The following is a 22,910-nucleotide window of genomic DNA, read 5'->3' as shown; positions in this document are numbered from 1 at the left end:
AGGGGGAGAAGAGCCGTTTAACAAGTCACCAGTGTGAAAAGGGACTTCGGAGAAGCAGAGGTTTATCTCTGGTGGGATGGCGGGGGGAGGCCAGCGGGATGCAGCTTCGGGCGCTTTCTTCCGGTAACTTGGATCCAGGGATCTGGACGAGGCGGAGGGGCCGGTAGGGGGTCCCAGCCAGGAGTGGGTGGAACCGGGATATCCAGGTCTCTGCAGAAAGATTGGAGATCTTCAGGACATAGTAAGGTGGTGGATCCCCCGTCTCTCTTTGCAGTGAGGCTGAAGGGGAAACCCCAGTGGTATTGGAAATCATGATCTCTTAGTGAGGTGAGAAGTGGTTGTAAGGAGCGTCGTTGCTGGAGGGTAATCCAAGACAGATCCGAGAAGAGCTGTATGGAGGCGCCATCAAAGTCAATGGTGTGCATGTTGCGCGCTTTTCTCATCATGTCCTCCTTGAGGTTGTAGTTGTGCACCCTACAGATCACAACTCTTGGTCTGGACCCCGGTCCGTGGGGGTGGAGGGTGCGATGGGCTCGGTCTATATTAACTCTTTGGTGTTCCGGGCGGCCCAGTAATATTGTTGAAAATAGCTTGCAGAGTCATAGGTAAATCTTCGACCTGGGTCGCCTCTGGGAGACCGTGGACCCTGATGTTGTTAAGCCTACCTCCTGAGAGTGGAGGCTTGTGAGGTCAGACGCTTGTGTATTTGTGAGAGTTCAGGCTTAGTGTTGCAGGCTTCTTCCTCCAGAGATGTGACTTTAGTAGATAGCTGGTGGAGGTCAGTGCGTAGCATGTTAATCTCAGATCTGCAGGTTTCGCGTACTTGGATGAGCATATGGTCCTGCATTGTGGGCATGCAGCGGACATAGTCTTGCCAGGATGTGTACGCCTTGGGTTCAGCATCAGAGTCCGTTGTGGTGTGGGCATAAAAGTCCTGCGCTGGGGCCGGATAGGGTGTTGACAGGGGGTAAAAGTGTTAAGGTACTCAACGCTGAAGTGAATATATAAAACTGTAAAATGTTGTACAAAGTAGTGTAAAAAATAAACTAATATATAAAAAAACTGATATATAAAAGAGTTCAAATATCCAGATACTGCAGCTGCAATTATTCAGTGACACCCCACTTATAAATAATTAAATAGATAAAGTGATGCGCTCGTAATATCTATAGGATATCCTACTATTCAATGTGCTGACAGGTCACATTCTACTTGTGGATACTGTGTTACAAACTATACAAAAACTTGAACAGTGATTAGCATAATATAAATAAATATAAATACAATGTGTTGAAAAGTCTGCTGTGAAAGTCTAAGCCTCGGTTCACACTGGGACGACTTGTAGCGTCCCGTTCAGTACAATGGAACCGTTCTAATCGGAGCGACGCAAGTCGCTCCGACTTAGAAAAAGGTTCCTGTACGACTTTGGGGGCGACTTGGGGCGACTTGCATAGACTTCTATACAGAAGTCGTTTTGCAAGTCGCCCCGGCAGTCGTGTGCAGGTCACCAAGTCGTGCCGCCTCTGGTGTGAACCGAGGCTAATTGGAGACCTCCCGGAATACAAATCCAAAAGTTAGTTCACCAGTTGTTCTTGTGAAATAATAAACAAACAAAAATATGTGGAAAAAGGTGGTGAAAAAATAGAGTGAAAAATATATTAAAACAGATATATTCAATAAATATGTAGTTGGTAACAATTATAAAAGGATTACAATTGTGTGGATTCCCATACACCTTATTTGAAAAGGTGATTCCTTTGCAGGTTAGAAGATACCTCTTATCAAGGCTTACTGAGTCTGGGTTAATCAGCAGAGGATAGGCTTACATCCACCAGCTAGGATCATCTAATCTCCACTTCTCCTGTTCATATGCTTCCCCCACATGAAATACAAAAGTGGGACAAGACCATTGCGCACATAACTTCTACTAAATAAAGTTAACAAAGAGCCCAATAGATCCACTCACATGATGTAAAAGATCTAGATCGCATTTCACTTTTGTATGGTCAGTAGAAATCACTGCCTTCGTGTTCCTCCCTGCTGCTGCTATTCAGGATCACTGCAGGCTTCACACTGACAAGAGCTGTTGACAGGGGGTAGCCTCCCTGGGGTGGTTGGGGGGGAGTGATAGCTTTAAGCTTTGTTTTCTTAGAGTATCCTTATGGGCGCCCAGCATGTGAATGAGCCCCCTGGAGCCCTGGTGACTGTGGGGCTTGGGGAGGTACTGGAGCCTGAGATGGATCCCTCTGATGCGGAGAGAGAGAGGGGGCTCTGTCCCTGTGAGCCTGGGATCGCTGTGGGGGGGTCCCATTCAGGGGCAGATGAGTCCCAGGAGGGGGGTGGCTGGTCGGTGAAGTAGATGGAGTTGGCGGCTCCACAAAGCAGGGGGGGGGGGGGGACGGCTGCGAGAGGCTCCCCAGCAGGTGTCCTCTAGAGGGAACTAGCAGGGGTAGCTGGGGCATGAGCAGCCAGGAGATTCCCCTCAGAGCCATACCTGTGAGTCCTGTATCCCAGAGAGGCTCGTAGTGGAGGAGAGGAGAGGGCTGCTGTGCATGGAGCCGGTGCCATCTTGGCCTTGTGTGGTCCCGCCGGAGCTCCGTGACCAAAATACTCCTTGATGAGCGGCGGGGGAGCTGAGGTGGACCTGGTAGAATGTCCTCAGGGGCAGCTTCTTTGTTCTTGCGGGGTTTAGTTGTGTGCAGGCAGGCCGGGCTGGGAGCCTCAGGGAGACATGTCCATTCTGGAAGCCATCCAAGCCACGCCCTCGGAGTCAATAGTTTTAAGGGATGCGTACCTGCATATCCCAATCTCACTAAAGTCCCACAAGTATCTCCAGGTTGGCAGTAAAGATGAAAGGCGTGATTCATCATTTACAGTTCAGGGCCTAGCCGTTCGGGCTGTCGTCCTCACCTCGGATCTTTACCAAGGTGATGGCGGAAGCCCTAGCCATGCTTCGTCTTCAGAGAATCGCAGTGATTCCCTATTTGGATGACCTACTATTCTTCGCTCCCTCAGGGGAAAGGTTGCAGGACAACTTAGTCAAAGCACGCAATCATCTGGAATCTTTAGGATGGATCGTAAACCGGTCACAGGAGGTTCGGTTTCTGGGCTATCAAATCGATTCAATAGAACAGAGGATTTTTCTCCCGCAAGAGAAAAAGGACAAGGTTCAGCTGCAGACCAACCAGCTGATAATGATAAGGCAAGTTATGTCGGCATTAGTGGTACTGACCTCAACAATGCCGGCTCTTCAATGGGCAAGACTGCACTTCAGGTGTCTATAAGCTTTTCTCCTAAGGTCATAGAATCACAGCTTAAGATCTCTGGACACGGAGGTGAAGATTCCGACCCAGGTGAAGAGGTCGCTATGGTGGTAGAGAAATCAGGAGATCCTATCAAGGGGTCTAGATTGGGCCTTTCCAGTCAAAAGAAGACTGACAACAGACGGCAGCTCTTGGGGATGGGGAGCCCACCTAGGAAAAAACTTCACTCAAGGAAGTTGGTCTAAGAAGGAGGCGACAAGGTCCTCAAATTGGAGAGAGTTAAAGCCGATCGCTTTATCTCTAGCAATATATGCGCAAGATCTTCAGTTTTACCATGTTCAGGTGTTTATTATTTATTTTTTATTTTATTTCAGGTACTTGTATAGCGCCGTCAATTTACGCAGCGCTTTACATATATGTGCATTCACATCAGTCTCTACCCTCAAGGAGCTTACAATCTAAGGTCCCTAACTCACATTCATACATACTAGGGACAATTTAGACAGGACCCAATTAACCTACCAGCATGTCTTTGGAGTGTGGGAGGAAACCAGAGTACCCGGAGGAAACCCACGCAGGCACAGGGAGAACATGCAAACTCCAGGCAGGTAGTGTCTTGGTTGGGATTCGAACCAGCGACCCTTCTTACTTTTAGGTGAAAGTGCTATCCACTACACCACTGTGCCGCCCTATGTGTTGATGGACAATGCCACGGCTGTGGCTTACCTAAACAGACTGGGGCACAAGGAGCAGGTCCTTACAAGCACTGGCAACGGAAATTCTTCTGTGGGCAGAGAAGCACTTGCTATCCCTGTCAGCAATCTACCTAAAGGGGACCCTGAACAGAGTGGCGGAATTCCTAAGCAAGTACCCCGTTCAAGAAAGCAGAGTGGTCTCTGAATCCTTTAGGTCTTTGCAACGATTTCCAGTATGTGGGGACAGCCAGAGGTGGACCTGTTCGCCTCAAAAGAGAATGCACAGGTTCCACAGTTCTTTTCCCTAAACAATCTCAACGGATCACTAGGGACAGACGCACTGGCGCATCCATGGAGATTTCACCTTTGCTACGCTTTCCCCCCATTTCAATTAATCCCACTGGTACTAAAGACGATCCAACGGGATAGGGTACCAGTCATCTTAATGACTCAGTTTTGGCCGAAAAGTGCCTGGTTCTCAACCGTTCTGGAAATCGCGACAAAGCGTTGTTGGCATCTACCTTTCAGGCAAGATCTGCTAATCCAAGGTCCAGTAAATCATCCAGAAGTAGCCAGGCTATCTCTCAGTCTGCTATCTGAGGAGCAGCTGCTAAGGAGTAAGGGTTTTTCTGACTGTCTAATTACAACATCACTATGAAGTAGGAAAAGAGTAACAAGAGCCATCTATACCAAAGTCTGGAAGGTCTATAATTTATGGTGCAATTCATCTGCCCAAGACCCAAGGAGCCTTGTTTCCATTTTGGAGTTCTTGCGAGATGGGGCAGATAAGGGACTTGCAGTCAGTACCTTGAAAGTAGAGGTTGCTGCGCTAGCGGTGTTCTTAAAAAAATCTGTGGCCTCTGAACCGCTGGTAGTCATATATTTTTTTTTTTTTTGGTTGTTATTTTTAGAGCTCTTGCAAGATCAAAGCCAGTATCCGGTCAAGAATTTCTGTCGGTAGTACTGCAATCATTGGCAAGGAGTCCATTTGAACCTCTGGAAGAAGAGTCACTCAAATGTCTCACTCTTAAAGCTGTGTTCCTGATCGCCATTACTTCAACAGGCAGGATCAGTGAGCTACATGCTCTGTCAATTAGGGAACCTTACCTGTCAGTGTTTCCGGATAGTTATTTTTAGGACAGATCCAAAGTTCTTACCTAAAGTAGCTTCAATGCATAATTGCTCACAAGACATTGTGCTCTCAACCTTCTGTGCTAACCCATTGGGGGAGAAGGAGACCTTTTTTCATATGTTGGATGTCAAAAGGATTTTGTTACGCTATCTAGAAATCACAAAGGACTTTAGACGTAAAGACTCGTTATTTGTCCTTTTTTCGGGCAACAAGAAAGGTTGCCAGGCTTCTAAAGGTTCATTAGCCAGATGGCTAAAATTATCCATCCTGGAAGCATACTCGCGTGCAAGGTTGTCTCCGCCAGATGGATTTCGTGCACACTCAACCAGAGCGCTTGCGGCCACTTGGGCAGAAAGAGCTGGTGCCACCCCTGAACAAATTTGCAGGGCGGCAATATGGTCAAGTTGTCCTGCCCTAAGGGGGTAAGTCTCTGTTATCCTCTCATGTGCTGTCCTGTAAGATGCCTTGGGAAAATCCAAGTTAGACTTACCAGTAATTTTGTTTTCCAGAAGTCTTTCAGGACAGCAACGACCCGCCCTATAAGTTTGATGTACTATGCTGTGACTAACATATGTGCTTATGTGTTCCAGCCGGAAGTTCCCTTCTACAACTGATGTGTGGTAGGGAGGTGCCTCCCTTTAAAGATCTGGAAGGAGGCGTGTCCTGTTTCCGTTGGGAGGAGTCACGATCTCTCAGGTGCTGTCCTGAAAGGCTTCTGGAAAACAAGTTACAGGTAAGTCTAACCTGGATTTTCACAAGTAGAATATATTTATTGAGAAATTGGAAGGTACAGTAATTAGTGCAGCATAGAGTACAAAGAGCACTAACACTTTACAGCGTCAATTACAATCCAGGAGAGTCTGACTTTACTTTTAAAAGTAGCACTGACATCACTAAACTGTGCTGTGAGAGTAGAGCTAAAGAAGGGACCCAGCAGGCCCCACCCGTTACATGCTTCCTGCTGAGAAGTACAGGAGGGGAGACCAGACCAGTCACCTAGCAAAAGGAGAGCAACAGTGACCAGTCTTTATTACAGGAAGTTCCTTCACAGAGGAAAGCTTTTATACTGAATTACTGCACAGATGGAAGAAATACACAGACGTAAAACAAAAAAATTAAACCGCAACACCACTAAAAAAATAAATAAACAAAAATATTTTGTTGTGTGAAATAATATATGAATAACAAACATAAAATACCAAGAACACCCTTAAATGCTTCATATTCACAGAATTGTGATCCTCATATAAACACACATATACTTAATTGTAAATCATAGCATACAAAAAATGCATATGTGGTATAATTGTGCAATAAACTAAACACAAAGTTCAAATTAAATTGAAAAAAAAAAACGAAAAGAAAAGTCCACATCAATAAAAAAAATGTCCTGCGTTAATGTTGCCTAAAAGCTCTAAATAACAAACCTGCTCAAATTTCATGTGCACACCAACGGAATGTTATGCAGGAGTGCTTCACCTCTGTGTATTCACTACTAATCTCCACTGCCGATTACCTCCATGGCCGACCTACACAATGGTAAGGTCAACCAGAGCTGTCCCAGACACCTGTAAATTATTGCAGCAATCCTTCAAAGGGCAGGTGAGAACAAATCCCCAAACAATGCCTCAGGATACGTATCGCTCAGTAGCATAAATGAAACAGAAAACCTTCCATAGTCTAATACCTTCAGATAAAACCATTTATTCGGTAAAAAGATGAAATAATACTCACAAATAAAGTGCACTATGCTTTCTGTGCACAAGGTTAAAAGCAAGAAAGTATTGCATATACATTGCCCCCCTAAGCATGGACATCTGGTGAGGATGTGTTAAAATGACCACTACACAGCTTCTGGGCGTGATGAATTCATGTTGCTCCGCCTGACGAGTTTCGTCACATGATCTACATGATCTGTGACTTCCTTATAGGGAAGGAATGAGAGCGTGTGCAGTTTTAAAGCTTTACATGTTTATCTATTTACTCGGCGTAACATCAACTTTTATATTCTACCAGTAAACATTTACCATTTGCATTAAAATTACGTGTTTTTTTTTTTTTTTACCCCAAAAAATTTGCGCTTGAAAAACTGCTGCTTAAATACCGTGTGACATAAAAAAATTGCACAACCCACCAATTTATTCTGTAGGGTTTTTTTTTTTTTTTTTTTTAAATATCTCTATATATAATAAATCTCCATGCTTTATTTTGTTGAGAAATCACTTTTAAAAAAAACATTCTATCATTTTTGGCCGTGGCCATCTTGAGTAAGGGCAAATGATTCATGTAGCATTTACTTTTTGAAATCTAGCTGCTCTTAGCTCAGGCATGCAAGCAGGAATGCTTAGCTGAGAAAGCCCCTCCTCCCCTACTGAAGGACTCCTGGGATGTATGATATAATTTGCCTAGGTAAGAAACCAGGAAGTAACTGAAGAAATGTAAAATAAAAAGTTTAAAACAAGCAAATATGATATACTTTCCTATATATCTTCGAACGCTTAACAGCATAAGGATTAAAAATAGTCAATCGATTGAGAGAGTGAAGTTTAACTTTGAACTCCGGGATCAGCAAACATTCTTTAGCTTTTGGCCCGCTTCACACTAGTGCGATGCCAGACATCGCATGTGATTCGCATTGCTGTGCAGATCACATGTGATGTCTGTGCGATTTCAGCCATACAAACTGTATGGCTGAAATCGCATTGCATTCACACTAAAATGGTGCAGGACCCTTTTTTGGTCCACACTGGAATCTGATCACATTCCAGTCACATGCACTGTGATCTGCGAACCGCTGCGGGTGTCATTAACTTTACGTTGACACCCGCAGCGGTTCGCAGATCTCCTTGTGAACCACTGTGCGCTTTCGTGTGCGATGCGGGAATCCGCACTGGATTCGCAGGGTTCTCGCATCGCACCAGTGTGAACTGAGCCTTTGAGTGTACACTATGTTAAACTTTTGTTATCTAGTTTTGTCTGTAACGGACACAAAACAAAACATTTTTGTTAGAGAACTTCAGTCGCTTTCTTTGGTTTGGTAAATCCGTATCAACAGGAAGTGAGGATACATTTCTCTTAACAGAGCACCAGTTAGCACTAAAATCTTTCATCGTGCCTCTATATATTTTAAGGTTTAAATCCTGAACCGGTACGATTACATTCTGCCCTTCATTTGACTAAAGAGTTTTTTGTCGTTTGAGGATCACTTTTTATAAGTGACTAATACAAAGATATTAAAGTACAAGTATTATTAGTTGTTAAACATACAAGTACTAAGCCTATGAGACCAGCCGAAAGGCTGCTGGGGCTAACAACAAAGGTGGAGAATTATTTATGGTTCTGGAGTTGTTGGATTGTCTTCTTTGAAATTCTTAATTGTGATAATTCCAATGGTTAAACCACATTTTTCTTTACAGAATAAACACATTTTTCTGTTTTAATCTTTAGCACCGCAAAGACTGAAGAAATAAGAACTCGTGTTCTACAACTGTTAAATAGGCATTGCGTTGTGTTTGGTGATTATTCTTGGACAGAGTTTGATGATGTGTTTTTAACAAAGAATGTAAATTCAGTGGCCATTGTAGATACAGAGTTAAAAGTAAAAGACAGACAGGTAAGGAATATTGATTACATTTGCATTATTGTGTTTTGAAATTTATTACAGATTGCTGTAGTTTAAATTTTAAAGTCCAGCTTCGGGTTCCACTCTCGACAGCCCCCATGTTTTTTTTAATCTTTTATTTTTTATTTTTGCTCTTACCTTATCCAGATGTCTTCAGGCCAGGCACATCACACACAGGGTCCTCTTCCTCCTAGGATCTTTTCCCACTGGTGGACTGTCATCAATGATGCTGAGAGTGTGACATGACATCAGTGTTCTCTGTATTTTTATACTGAGTGCCATAGTAACACCCCCTCAGGGAGCCGGTCTGTGACACCCTGCATTCACTGTATGTCCTTGATCATCCAGGTTAAATGTGTCCCAGACTAAGGATATCCTGTGGGGGAGGGGTGCTTAGGCTGGGCATGCCAAGTTAAATGGGGAGTATTGCAAAAGCTGCATTTGTTTGTAACATCCATTTTTTTTTTTTTTTTTTAGAAAATGATTATTATATATGCATACACACAGTAGTGCTCATAAGTTTACATACTCTGGCAGAATTTGCTTTCCTGGCCATTTTTCAGAGAATATGAATAACACAAAACCATTTCTTTCACTCATGTTTTTTTTCACTTGTGCCTCAAACTGGCACAAAGTTATGTGGAGCGATGAGACCAAAATTTCGCTTTTTGGCCACAACCATAAACATTACATTTGGAGAGGAGTCAACAAGGCCTATAATGAAAGTTACGGAGGTGAATCGCTGATGTTTTGGGGATGTGTGAGCTACAAAGTCACAGGAAATTTGGTCAAAATTGATGGCAAGATAAATGCAGTATGTTATCAAATACTGGAGGAACATTTGCATTCATCAGCCAGGAAGCTGCCCATGGGACGTACTTAGACATTCCAACATGACAATGATCCAAAACACAAGGCCAAGTCGACCTGTCATTGGCTACAGCAAAATAAAGTGAAGGTTCTGGAGTGGCCATCTCAGTCTCCTGACCTCAATATCCTTAAGCCATTCTGGGGAGATCTCAAACGTACAGTTCATACAGCCCAAGAATTTACAGGAACTGTAGGCTTTTTGCCAAGAGGAATGGGCAGCTTTACCATCTGAGAAGTTAAAGAGCCTCATCCACAAATACCACAAAAGACTTCAAGCTGTCATTAATGTTAAAGGAGGCAATACATGGTATTAAGAACTGGGGTATGTAAACTTTTGATCAGGGTCATTTGGGTAGTTTCTGTTGTGATTATGATTTAAAAAGAGTAAACACAGTTGACTGATAATAAATTGCTTCAGCCAAACACTAACCTTCAGTGAACGAAAAGTTTTTGTGTTGTTATTCATATTCTCCGAAAAATGGCTAAGAAATCATAAATTCTGCCAGGGTATGTAAACATATGAGCACAACTGTATATACAGTGGGGACGGAAACTATTCAGACCCCCTTAAATGTTTCACTCTTTGTTATATTGCAGTCATTTGCTAAAATCATTTAAGTTCATTTTTTTTCCTCATTGATGTACACACAGCACCCCATATTGACAGAAAAACACAGAATTGTTGACATTTTTGCAGATTTATTAAAAAAGAAAAACTGGGATATCACATGGTCCTAAGTATTCAGACCCTTTGCTCAGTATTTAGTAGAAGCACCCTTTTGATCTAATACAGCCATGTGTCTTTTTGGGAAAGATGCAACAAGTTTTTCACACCTGGATTTAGGGATCCTCTGCCATTCCTCCTTGCAGATCATCTCCAGTTCTGTCAGGTTGGATGGTAAACGTTGGTGGACAGCCATTTTTAGGTCTCTCCAGAGATGCTCAATTGGGTTTAAGTCAGGGCTCTGGCTGGGCCATTCAAGAACAGTCATGGAGTTGTTATGAAGCCACTTCTTCATTATTTTAGCTGTGTGCTTGGGGTCATTGTCTTGTTGGAAGGTAAACCTTCGGCCCAGTCTGCGGTCCTGAGCACTCTGGAGAAGGTTTTCGTCCAGGATATCCCTGTACTTGGCTGCATTCATCTTTCCCTCGATTGCAACCAGTCGTCCTGTCCCTGCAGCTGAAAAACACCCCCACAGCATGATGCTGCCACCACCATGCTTCACTGTTGGGACTGTATTGGACAGGTGATGAGCAGTGCCTGGTTTTCTCCACACATACCGCTTAGAATTAAGGCCAAAAAGTTCTATCTTGGTCTCATCAGACCAGAGAATCTTATTTCTCACCATCTTGGAGTCCTTCAGGTTTTTTTTTAGCAAACTCCATGCGGGCTTTCAGGTGCCTTGCACTGAGGAGAGGCTTGCGTCGGGCCACTCTGCCATAAAGCCCCGACTGGTGGAGGGCTGCAGTGATGGTTGACCCTCTACAACTTTCTCCCATCTCCCGACTGCATCTCTGGAGCTCAGCCACAGTGATCTTTGGGTTCTTCTTTACCTCTCTCACCAAGGCTCTTCTCCCCGATAGCTCAGTTTGACTGGACAGCCAGCTCTAGGAAGGGTTCTGGTCATCCCAAATGTCTTCCATTTAAGGATTATGGAGGCCACTGTGCTCTTCGGGAACCTTAAAGCGGGGGTCCACCTATCTATCGTTTTTTTTTTTTTTGAGTTCATTCACAAACTTTTCTTCTCAGCATTACATACTCACATATTGTGTGTAATATGTCCGCCTGTGTCAGATTTCGTCGGAAAGAATAACTTATATTATTCACTGCAGGCGATTTCCATCTTCATTGTGGGCATTTGAAGCCCACAAGCATTTATTTCCTTGATGCGGTGAATGCTGTGCTCCCAGCATTCACCGCTCGTTCCCACACATGCTCAATGGCATCCTGGGAAGCCTGAGACTAGCTCCCAGGAGACTGTGCGGAGTCTGGGAGAGGCTAGAAACACGCCTACTCCCACGGGAGGAGAACCAAGAAGTGCAAAGAAGAATAGAAAAATAAAAGGTAATTATTGCGATTTAAATTTTTTTAAACGGCATGTCAGCATCTAGGCAAGGAAGAGAATACATACAGATATTGTTCAAAATTTGGGTGGAACCCCGCTTTAAGTGCAGCAGAAATTTTTTTTGTAACCTTGGCCAGATCTGTGCCTTGCCACAATTCTGTCTCTGAGCTCTTCAGGCAGTTCCTTTGACCTCATGATTCTCATTTGATCTGACATGCGCACTGTAAGCTGTAAGGTCTTATATAGACAGGTGTGTGGCTTTCCTAATCAAGTCCAATCAGTATAATCAAACACAGCTGGACTCAAATGAAGGTGTAGAACCATCTCAAGGATGATCAGAAGAAATGGACAGCACCCGAGTTAAATATATGAGTGTCACAGCAAAGGATCTGAATACTTAGGACCATGTGATATTTTTATTTTTTAATAAATCTGCAAAAATGTCAACAATTCTGTGTTTTTCTGTCAATATGGGGTGCTGTGTGTACATTAATGAGGAAAAAAATGAACTTAAATGATTTTAGCAAATGGCTGCAATATAACAAAGAGTGAAAAATTCAAGGGTTTCTGAATATTTTCCATCCCCACTGTATGTGTGTGTGTGTGTATGTGTATATATATATTTATTGTACATACAACAAAAGGGGGCAATTAATCAGACGCTGTGGAGCTATTTTCTATCCAACCACCCACCCTAAAGGACCTTTAAAAAAAGTAACACAAAGTTGGGCCTTTAATTATGTGATACTGACTTTTGTCATTTGTGGTATCGCTGTTTTGGACAAATTCACTATTCAAAACTGCTGTTTCTGCAACACAGATATTCAAACATGTCGATCATTGCTATTGCCTTTGGAATACCCTTTGGGTACCTCTTTATTTGAATATGACAAGTATTTTTTCCAAGGTATAAATGAACTAAGGGATATTAGCTTGACAATATTTTGGGAAAGGCGAGTGTCAGCCGTAATAGTCACTTTTACTCTCATGATTATTGCCCTAGTCATGTCTGGAAGGGTGGGAGCAGTTTGAAGATTAGATAGCTTTATCCTGGAATTCCACTTTAAGTTTAGGGTAGAGGAATATGCTATAATACTTACCTTCAAAACAAGACCATTGTTTCATTGTTTGGACCTCCATCCCTAATATTAATATATATATATAGATATATATCTCTATCTATCTATCTATCTATCTATATATATATATATATATATATATATATATATATATATATATATATATATATATATATATATATATATATATATATATATATATATATAATATTGGTATTTATTTTGGTAAAATAGGACCATGAATAACAAGATAAAAACAATAATTGATAGTGGTAATAAAACCCTTAAATTCCATCTATATACACATACATGTGGATTATTAACATATTAAAGCAATGACTACAATAATTAAAATGACCTCCAAACTCTCTGATCTGCATAGGTGTATAAGGAACGAAACCCTAGATTAGTGGTCTTTCAATCCTATACCCCAAGATATGTATAGAATATGACATGATCATTATAGATACAATGTAAGTACAAACACGGTTTCAAACTAGCTCAATGCGTTTCGTGGTTTGGTGTTACCACTCATCAGGAGCAGGCTTGTAAAAATGATCTAAAATGAGATGCATAATTTGCCATGAATAGTTAGCATATAGCAGAGGAAATGATGTACATTTTGGAATGGAGCCAATCCCATGGTAGTACTTACAAACAGGTCTGCTGTATATAGGAGGTACTGTGCGGCACTGGAAACTGGAAGCCCACCAGTAATGTCAAGCACGGAAACCGAGGGAAAGTGTAGAATGACCGTAACGCACACCAAAGCCTCCCCCAAGGTGGACAGGCATCCATGGACGCAAATTCCCTTCAGGGCTGGGGATATAAATAACACCGTCTGTTGAGGGCTGTGTAGACAATGACCATAATTACTAATATATAAGCCTCTATAATACACGGAGTTTCTCATATTGACAATAGGAATAGGGAAAATGTGATGTGCTGATATATGTGACAGAACCCTCATAACAAAAGAATTTAAAATAGGTGAATATGATGAATAATTGAACATGTAAGGAACTGCAAAAGGGGGGATGTTAAATTAAAACATCAAACAAGTGAAATTCAAGACAAGTGGTACTACCTCAAATAGGAGCAGGTCCAATGAATGGCAATGTGTGTAAGGGAATCCGACCAGGACACAGGGCCAGCAAGGAAAGGGGTACATGGGCACGGCCAAGGCACACCCCCAACGTCACGTTGCGTGCATGTGGGGAGGGAGACGCCACCCGGGCATCGAAGGCACCCTGCATTTGGCGCCAAACCATCCCCTTGTGATGCACGCAGATGGAGCAAGACCACCCGCGCAGTGGCGCTCTAAACAGGATGCAGAACGCATGGAGGAATGGGCGTGACGTCGACGCCCAGCGCAAGGCACCCGCCCGCACCACCTGAGACTGCATGCTTCATATAAAGTCCCACTTGCTCCCATTGGCCCCCCTTTCCCCCACAATTCCTAATACTTGCCTTTATTCATCGATCCGGCAAGTGTCAAGAACTCTCCTCTTCTCCCTGATGCCTGGGGTTGTGCCATCTTCACTATTGGTCCTGCATTGTATGTGATGATGTTAGAGTCTAACTACCGACCAGAGTACCTTATAGAAGAGGCCTTGGGGGACCAGTCAGCGTGTAGGAAGCCTGTGGGTAGAAAGCCTGTGAGTTAAAGTGGTTGTAAAGGTAAAAGCTTTTTTTACCTTTAATGCAATCTTTAATGCAAAATAAAAAACGGAAGGATGCCTGCCTTTACACGCCCATGAACTTTAATAGGAGGGTTCAATATTGAGTTGGCCCACCCTTTGCAGCTATACCAGCTTTAACTCTTCTGGGAAGGCTGTCCACAAGGTTTAGTAGTGTGTCTATGGGAATGTTTGACCATTCTTCCAGAAACGCATTTGTGAGGTTAGGCACTGATGTGGACGAGAAGGCTTGGCTCGCAGTCTCCGCTTTAGTTCATCCCAAAGGTGTTCTATCATGTTGAGGTCAGGAGGTGCAGGCCAGTCAAGTTCCTCCAACCCAAACTTGCTCATCCATGTCTTTATGGACCATGCTTTGTGCACTGGTCCAAATCATTTTGGTGGAGGGGGGATTATGGTGTGGGGTTGTTTTTCAGGGGTTGGACTTGGCCCCTTCGTTCCAGTGAAGGAAATTTTTAAGGCGTCAGCATACCCAGACATTTTGGTCAATTTCATGCTCCCGACTTTGTGGGAACAGTTTGGGGATGGCCACTTACTGTTCCAGCATGACTGCGCACCAGTGCACAAATGAGGTCTATAAAGACATGGCTGAGCGAGTTTAGGGTAGAAGAACTTGACTGGCCTGCAGACAGGCCTGACCTCAACCCGATTGAACATCTTTGGGATGAATTAGAGCTAGGCCTTCTCGTCCACATATTGTGATTTTGAAAATTTGTATAGTAAATTAAGAACATTTTATCAGAAACATTTTTTGACCAATTCCAGACCAAACTGTTTCACCGGCTTCCTGCCCAAGCCATTTTTTCATTATTCAACGCTTTTGCATTTTGACAATTTCTCAGTCATGCAACACTGTAACCACATGAACTTTATATAATTTTTTTAAAGACAGAGCTTTCTTCTGGTGATTTTTAATCACCACTGCCTTTTTTATTTTTTTTGCATGTACTTGCTAAAATGTTATAAAAAAAATGAAGCCACCACAGGCAGGGTAGGTAGGTAGGAGAGATAATGTAGGTAGGGAGGGGGTGCCAATGGCTCTTGCTGCTGTATCTGAGCCAATGAGGGGGGAGAGAGCCGAAAGAGCCTCGGTTCTCGTGCACGTCACTGGATCAAGAACAGGATTGGGTTTGTTTGGGGGGCACTGTGGGGGTAGACAAGTGATGGATGAAAAAAGCTAGAGGACATCAGCAGCATTGAAATGCAAAAAAAATGAACAAAAATGTGAAAATTGTATTTTACTTAATTTTAAATATTCTATTTTCTTTTTTGAAGCCCATTGATCTTAGCAAGTGCAGTATATTTGTGAATGTTTTTCATTTAAATGAAGAAGGTCCCAGTTCAGAAAATCTGGAAGAAGAAAATGGGGACCTTGTGGCAGCTGACCACTGGATTTTGCCTGCTGGTAAGAGAGATCTGTATAAACAATGTAACTGCAGTTTCTGATGTCCTGGTGCAAGAAAGATTGGTGATCCCAGTACTTATCACAGATGCAATAAGCCATTTTTAATGTTCTCTGAAAATCAGCACACCGCTCTGAAAAACAAATCATGATTCTCAAGTATGTCTGCAGCCAAAGACACTGCTGAAAGGCGATGTAGGTTTTATAAATAGTGACAGTATCTTACAGTAGAAAAAAGTATATAGTTGTTATATCCTTTCTAAATTTTAATTCGGCCATACAAGTATAACTGAGCTTATGAAATCACTTGTAATATTGTGTACATGTGAGGTCTTTTGAATTAATAACTTACAGATGTGACATTTGAACTGAGTTCTCAATTTCAAGAAGCTGTCAAGATATGATTGATATAACTGGTTATATTTTCATTAACAAATTTGTATGTTACTGATACTATGTTTAAGAAACTATGTGTATAGTCATTTTGTGGCAGACACTATCATCCACCACTTCCTGTGTCTGGAGTTAATTAGATATGCTGTTCATATTTCATTCCTACTCTTAGCCCCCACCCTTAGAGGGGAGGGGAAGGGAAAGGACGAAGGGAGTAATATGGGAGGGTGTATTATTCGGTGCAAAATTTAACAAAGAGCAAGTTTTTTTAAGTGAAGGCCAGCATGAAGGAAGCTCTCTTACACTTGCACTGCACAGCAAACATATCTACAGAAACCCAGCATACAGAGATTTGTTACAGCTGCTTTCAGAACAAAGGACACAGCAGCTATTTTTTAAAGCACATGTCATGAACTTATTTTTTGAAACAACTCTATCTTCATATCTTTTATCTTATTTGAAGCAACATTTATTTAGAATTTGAATGTACAATCTTTGTAAGTATTTTTGTAACTTTTGTGTGGAAATAAATCACACGGTTTGATTTAAGCTGACTTCATCATATCAGCTAAGAAATTTGTCTCACAATCATCGGAAAAGAAGAAGAATCTTTTTTACAGTTATAAAGCTATAATTTAACAATAGTATAGATACAAAAGATGTTTATAGCCGGAAAGCGTATTAAACCTAGAACTTATGGCATGAACTAAACGTTTTTGTAGCGCATAAAATCTAAATGATACCCCATCCTGATGAGTTCAAAAGAGCCATAGTTGACTGAGATCATTTATATGCATGATGCTATGCTAAAAATATAAGAAACCGCTATGGAATAGTAAATTACAACACTGTTCTAAAATGCATTCTAAGTGAGAAAAGTATGTATAGTAGAAGGTTAAATTTCTAGCTGTGACTATTCTGAAATGTTTCTTCCTGCATTTTATCCAAAACGTGGTCTTTTGGTGATAACGTATTACTAATTTTGCTACGATAGTAGTATGATTCTTAACATAACAATAATACTTGAAATCTGCTGTTTTAAAAATTTCAGCTGAGTTTCATGGACTGTGGGAGAGTTTAATATATGACATTGAAATAAAGTCAAATGTAAGTAAATTCTGTTTGACGGTGCCTATGTGTTTTGTACATAATCAGTGATTTTGTGATAGCCTTTTGTTTACATTTTGTTTGGCTTGTGGAACTGAAGACCATATCTGCAGTGTACTTTCGTTAATCCTGAAGTGCAGGGGTGGAACACATGAATAATAATTGCCAGATGAAACCGAATATCCACACTTTGCCTATTATACTTCCATGATTGCAACACAGATACAGAGATGGCCTTATTACTGAACAAGACAATAAACCACTTGCCTATAGATCAGTATTGACATTTTTCACATAAACAAACATTTATATATTTTCTGAATGCAAAGACCCTGGAGAATAAAATGATGGCTGTTGCAATTTTTTTATGTTTTATGATAATTGTGCAGCCGTTTATCAAATGCTAATTTTTAGGAAAAAATACACTTAAAATTAATTTTAGTCCACACAAACACAGTATAACACCCAATTGTGTGGCAAAATATAAAACGTGATATTGTGTCAAGTACAGTGAATACATTCCAAACCTATCAATATTTCAAATTGCACACACTTGTAAAATGACGACAAACTATGGTACCTGAAATTGTCCACAGGCAACACAGGTTATCAGTTTAGACTTATGCTGCGTACACACGATCGGTTTTCTCTTCTGAAAAAGATATGATGGCTTTTCCGACGAGATTCCGCTCAAGTTTGCCTTGCATACACACGGTCACGCAAAAGTTAGCTGAAATTACAACTGTCAAGAATGTGGTGACGTACAACACTACGATGAGCCGAGAAAATGAAGTTCAATGCTTCCGAGCATGCGTCGAATTGTTTCCAAGCATGCGTAGGGATTTTGCGCGTCGGAATTGCCACAGACGATCGCATTTTCGGATAGGAACTTTTCCCGACCAAAAAATTAAGCGCATGCTCTCAATCTTTTCCTGGCTGGAATTTGGCAGCATAAGACCGATGGAGCATACACACGGTCGCATTTTCCGTCGAGAAACTCTCATCGGTCTTTTGCGGGCCGAAATTCCGGTCGTGTGTACGCGGCATTAAACGTGATGGTGCTGGAATTATTGCTCTGTCGGAGGCATTCGCAGGGACACCTCACATGTGTGGTGCAATCACTGTTTACATATGCGTGCCGGACCTACGTGTGCATTTGCATTGGAGGACGGGGGGGGGGGTTTATTTTAAGTGGACGTAAACCCTCCTATTGGTTTTATCTATGGAAGCTGCCATCTTGGCCTCTGTTAAATCTTCAGCTGCCATGATGCTGCACGTATGATCGGTTAGTACACCAGCCATTGGATGGTTTGACAGTTTTGTTGAGAACACAACCAATGTGACAGTTAAATTTCCGCCACGTGCATGTAATGTTTTTTTTTTTTAATTGTTAAATCTATGGGTTTACTTTTCGCTTTAATTTTTTTCCACTTTTAAATTTCTTTTTTTAATTTAACTGAAGAAGACCCCTTGTGATAGCTTTAGGCAGTGACAGGTTTTCTTTATGAAGAAATGAGGGGTCTATTAGATCCCTGATGCCTCCATTGCCCTCCTATGCAGCTGATCAGGCACAGATGTGTTTGATCAGCTGCTTCTCTGGCTGTAATGGCCAGGGAAAGAGCGTTTTAAACTGGATGCGACAAAATCCTCCTTGCTTCTGGCTTCATTCATCACAGAGGAGATAAGAGAATGGATGTTCCTTCATCTCCTCTGTGGGCAGCCGACCCAACCACTTACAGTGGTCCTGGTTGGAATGGGAGAGCCCAGGAACAACGGAAAGGGGGGTGGGGAGGGCTCTGCAGCTCTGATATAGTGATCAGGTGGCTTTATAGCTGCTCTGATCACTTTTACAAGAAAGGCCGATTGCCAGCACTTTGTTGCCTTTTTTTCTTTATAGACCATTTAGTGATGACATGCTATCTGGTTGTATTGTACAGTTAAAGACTAACCCAACTATTTGCAAAATGCTACATGTTGCACCTGTATTTAGGATGTAACATGATGCCACTTTCTAATGTGACTCTGTTGATGGAAAGCTTACCAACAATGCAGAGGCAGTTAACACTCGACAAGGACCTTAATTATTTCCTAATAAAATTGTCGGCTTTTTAAAAAAATATCCTATACTTTTATACACAGGGTGGTATGTTGAGGCTGGCTTCACACATGTGCCTTTCGTCACTGCATGCTTTAACACCAACACCTGGTAGTGAACCATACGTGTGTGTGTGTGTGTAATCCAATTAATTGCAATTTTTTTTTTTTCTTTTTTTCATTTTTTTTTTTTTTTTAACTATATCACAAATGATTCGGAACACATTGGTGCTGTGGCCTATCATGATTTCAGCAAAGCATTTGATACAGTTCCACATAATAATCTACAGTTCCAAGTTGGGTGAAGATGTGGAGGTGGCAAACACAGAGGTGGCAGCCCTAGATGTCACTGCTACCCCTAACAGGGGGAGAGCAGCCCATCTAGTAGAGGTGGTGAGGGGAGTGCAGGTAGGCCTAGACAGTTGGTGGTTATAGGGGATTCTATAATCAGAAGGACTGATAGAATAATTTGTCGCCAGGATCGCCTCAACCGAATGGTTTGCTGTCTCCCTGGTGCTAGGGTTCGGCATGTGGTGGACCGGGTGGATAAATTCCTGGGAGGGGCTGGGCATGACCCAGCTGTCTTGGTCCACGTTGGAACCAATGACAGTATACATGGAAGGTGGAGGCTCCTTAAGAATCAATTTAAAGAACTAGGCTGCAAGTTGAAGGGAAGGACCTCCAAGGTGATATTCTCTGAAATATTGCCTGTGCCATGCGCAACACAGGAAAGGCAGTGAGTGATTAGAGAGCTGAATGCATGGCTCAAGACCTGGTGTAGGGAGGAGGGATTTGGGTTTCTAGAGCACTGGGCTGACTTTTCATTGGGGTGCAACCTATATGCTAAAGACGGTTTGCCCTTGAATGGAAGGGGGTCTGCTGTGCTGGGGGAGAGGTTTATAGGAAGGCTGGAGGAGTATTTAACCACTTTAAGACCAGCCTCGTTTTGGATTTTAGGTGTTTACATGTTTAAAACAGGTTTACCTGCTAGAAAATTACTTAGAACCCCCAAACATTATATATGGTTTTTCTTATAACACCCTAGAGAATACAATGGCGGTCATTGCAATACTTTTTTTTGCACAGTATTTGCGCAGCGGTCTTATAAGCGCACTTTTTTTGGAAAAAATTCACTTTTTTGAATAAAAAAATAAAACAGTAAAGTTATCCCAATTTTTTTTAATATTGTGAAATATAATGTTACGCCGAGTAAATTGATACCCAACATGTCATGCTTGAAAATTGCGCCCGCTCGTGGAATGGCGTCAAACTTTTACCCTCAAAAATCTCCATAGGCGACGTTTAAAAAATTCTACAGGTTGCATATTTTGCGCTACAGAGGAGGTCTAGGGCTAGAATTATTGCTCTCGCTCTACCGGTTGCGGCGATACCTCACATGTGTGGTTTGACCACCGTTTTCATATGCGGGCGCTACTCGCGTATGCGTTCGCTTCTGCGCGCGAGCTCGTCGGGACAGGGGGGTTTTAAAAAATTTTTTTTTTTTATTTTTATTATTTATTTTACAATATTTTATTTATTTTTACACTTTTAAAAAAAAAAAAAAAAAATTGTGTCACTTTTATTTCTATTACAAGGAATGTAAACATCCCTTGTAATAGAAAAAAGCATGGCAGGACCTCTTAAATATGAGATCTGGGGTCAAAAAGACCTCAGATCTCATATTTACACAAAAATGCAATAAAAAAAAAAAAAAAAAAGTCATTTAGAAAAATGACATTTGAAAAAATATGCCTTTAAGAGGCGTGGACGGAAGTGACGTTTTGACGTCGCTTCCGCCCAGCAGTGTCATGGAGACGAGTGAGCGCCATCTTGGCCTCACTCGTCTCTATACACACCACGGCAGAGGACGCGATCGCCTCCGCCGCTACCGACGGCTCCGGTAAGCGGCGGAGGGCACCGGACCGCGGCGGGAGGGGGGGCCCCCTCTCCCGCCACCGATAAAAGTGATCTCGCGGCGAATCCGCCGCAGGGGCCACTTTTATCTGAAAGCCGGCCGCCGCACGAAAACGGGGATACCGGGGTTATGGCAGCTAGCTGCTGCCATAACAACGATATCCCCATTCAAACTTAGGACGTACATAGTCGTGCGGCGGTCGGGAAGTGGTTAAACTAGGATTGAGGGGGGAGGGTGAACTAGAATTACATCAAGAAGACAGGTCGATTAGGGGTCAGACATTAATGGAGGGTGGAATGGGGACAGATGGGGGGAGGGTTATGGCAGGTGTCAAGAAATTTCCCATGTTGCAAACAGCCATTGGAAACTGTAGTGCCATTTGTACTACTAAAAATTATATGAAAAACACCAGACCAAAATGTAATAATGCATTAAAGTGTTTGTTCACCAGACCGCAAAAAATAGTAGGACAAACCCCCAAAAATTCTTCAAATATATTAATAGTAAAAAGGTCAGGTCTGAGCATGTAGGCCTTTTACAAAATAATCTAGAGTGGGTGACTGGGGACCAGGAGAAGGCTAATTTATTAAATACTTTCTTCAGCTCTGTGTATACAAAAGAGCATGGGGAAGCTCATGTCCATAATGGGGGTGGTATTGACACAGCCCCCAATGATCCACAATGGCTCTAAAGGGATATGGTCCAGAAATATTTAGACAGAATAAAGGTGGATAAAGCACCTGGACCTGATGGCATCCACCCACGGATCCTAAAAGAATTGAGCTCTGTAATTTCAAAGCCATTGTATCTAATTTTTAGGGACTCATTAATGACAGGAATGGTACCACTGGATTGGCGCAGGGCGAACGTGGTGCCTATATTTAAAAAGGGAGCAAAGTCTTTACCAAGTAACTATTGACCTGTTAGTTTAACTTCTATAGTCGGGAAGATACTGGAGCGTTTAATAAAAGACCACATAGACGAGTTCTTGCTGGAAAAAAACATTTTAAGCAACAGACAGCATGGGTTCATGAAAGACAGAAGTTGTCAGACAAACCTGATTTCTTTTTATGAAGAGGTAAGTAAAACCTTGGACAGAGGGGTGGCTGTGGACGTGGTTTACTTGAATTTTGCAAAAGCGTTCGATACAGTTCCCCACACATGGCTAATGTGTAAGGTAAAGTCTACAGGCTTGGAAAGATCAGTTTGTTAATGGATAGAAAACTGGCTAAAAGACCAAATTCAGAGAGTAGTGGTTAATGATTCTTACTCTGAATGGTCTAAGGTTATCAGTGGTGTACCCCAAGGTTCAGTGCTGGGACCCTTACTCTTTAATATCTTTATAAATGATATTGGGTCTGGGATCAAAAGTAACATTTCTGTCTTTGCAGATGACACCAAGCTATGCAGTGGAATAACGTCCTTACAGGATGTCTCCAATTTACAAGCCGACCTCAATGCACTGTCTTATTTGGCGACTATGTGGCAGATGAGGTTTAATGTTGAGAAATGTAAAGTTATGCACTTGGGGCCTAAGAATATGCATGCATCATACATACTAGGGGAAGTACAACT

The 22,910-nt window shown here is 42.1% G+C and overlaps 1 protein-coding gene across 4 annotated transcripts in view; it reads left to right on the top strand.

Moving 5' to 3' along the window:
• The window catches only part of TRIP13 (thyroid hormone receptor interactor 13), a 244,675-nt gene that overhangs the window by 65,318 nt on the left and 156,447 nt on the right, over nt 1–22,910 (top strand). For all 4 annotated transcript variants that reach the window (XM_073630674.1, XM_073630673.1, XM_073630671.1 and 1 more), the window contains exons 3-5: nt 8,538–8,703; nt 15,700–15,829; nt 17,271–17,326. In XM_073630674.1, coding sequence (XP_073486775.1) covers nt 8,538–8,703; nt 15,700–15,829; nt 17,271–17,326 — 352 coding nt within the window. The remainder of the gene's footprint in view (nt 1–8,537; nt 8,704–15,699; nt 15,830–17,270; nt 17,327–22,910) is intronic.

The sequence above is a fragment of the Aquarana catesbeiana genome, linkage group LG05, assembly GCF_042186555.1.
Source record: "Aquarana catesbeiana isolate 2022-GZ linkage group LG05, ASM4218655v1, whole genome shotgun sequence".
NCBI lineage: Eukaryota > Metazoa > Chordata > Amphibia > Anura > Ranidae > Aquarana > Aquarana catesbeiana.
The sequence above is the reverse complement of the archived record's forward strand: the minus strand, read 5'-3'. Positions and strand labels throughout refer to the sequence as shown.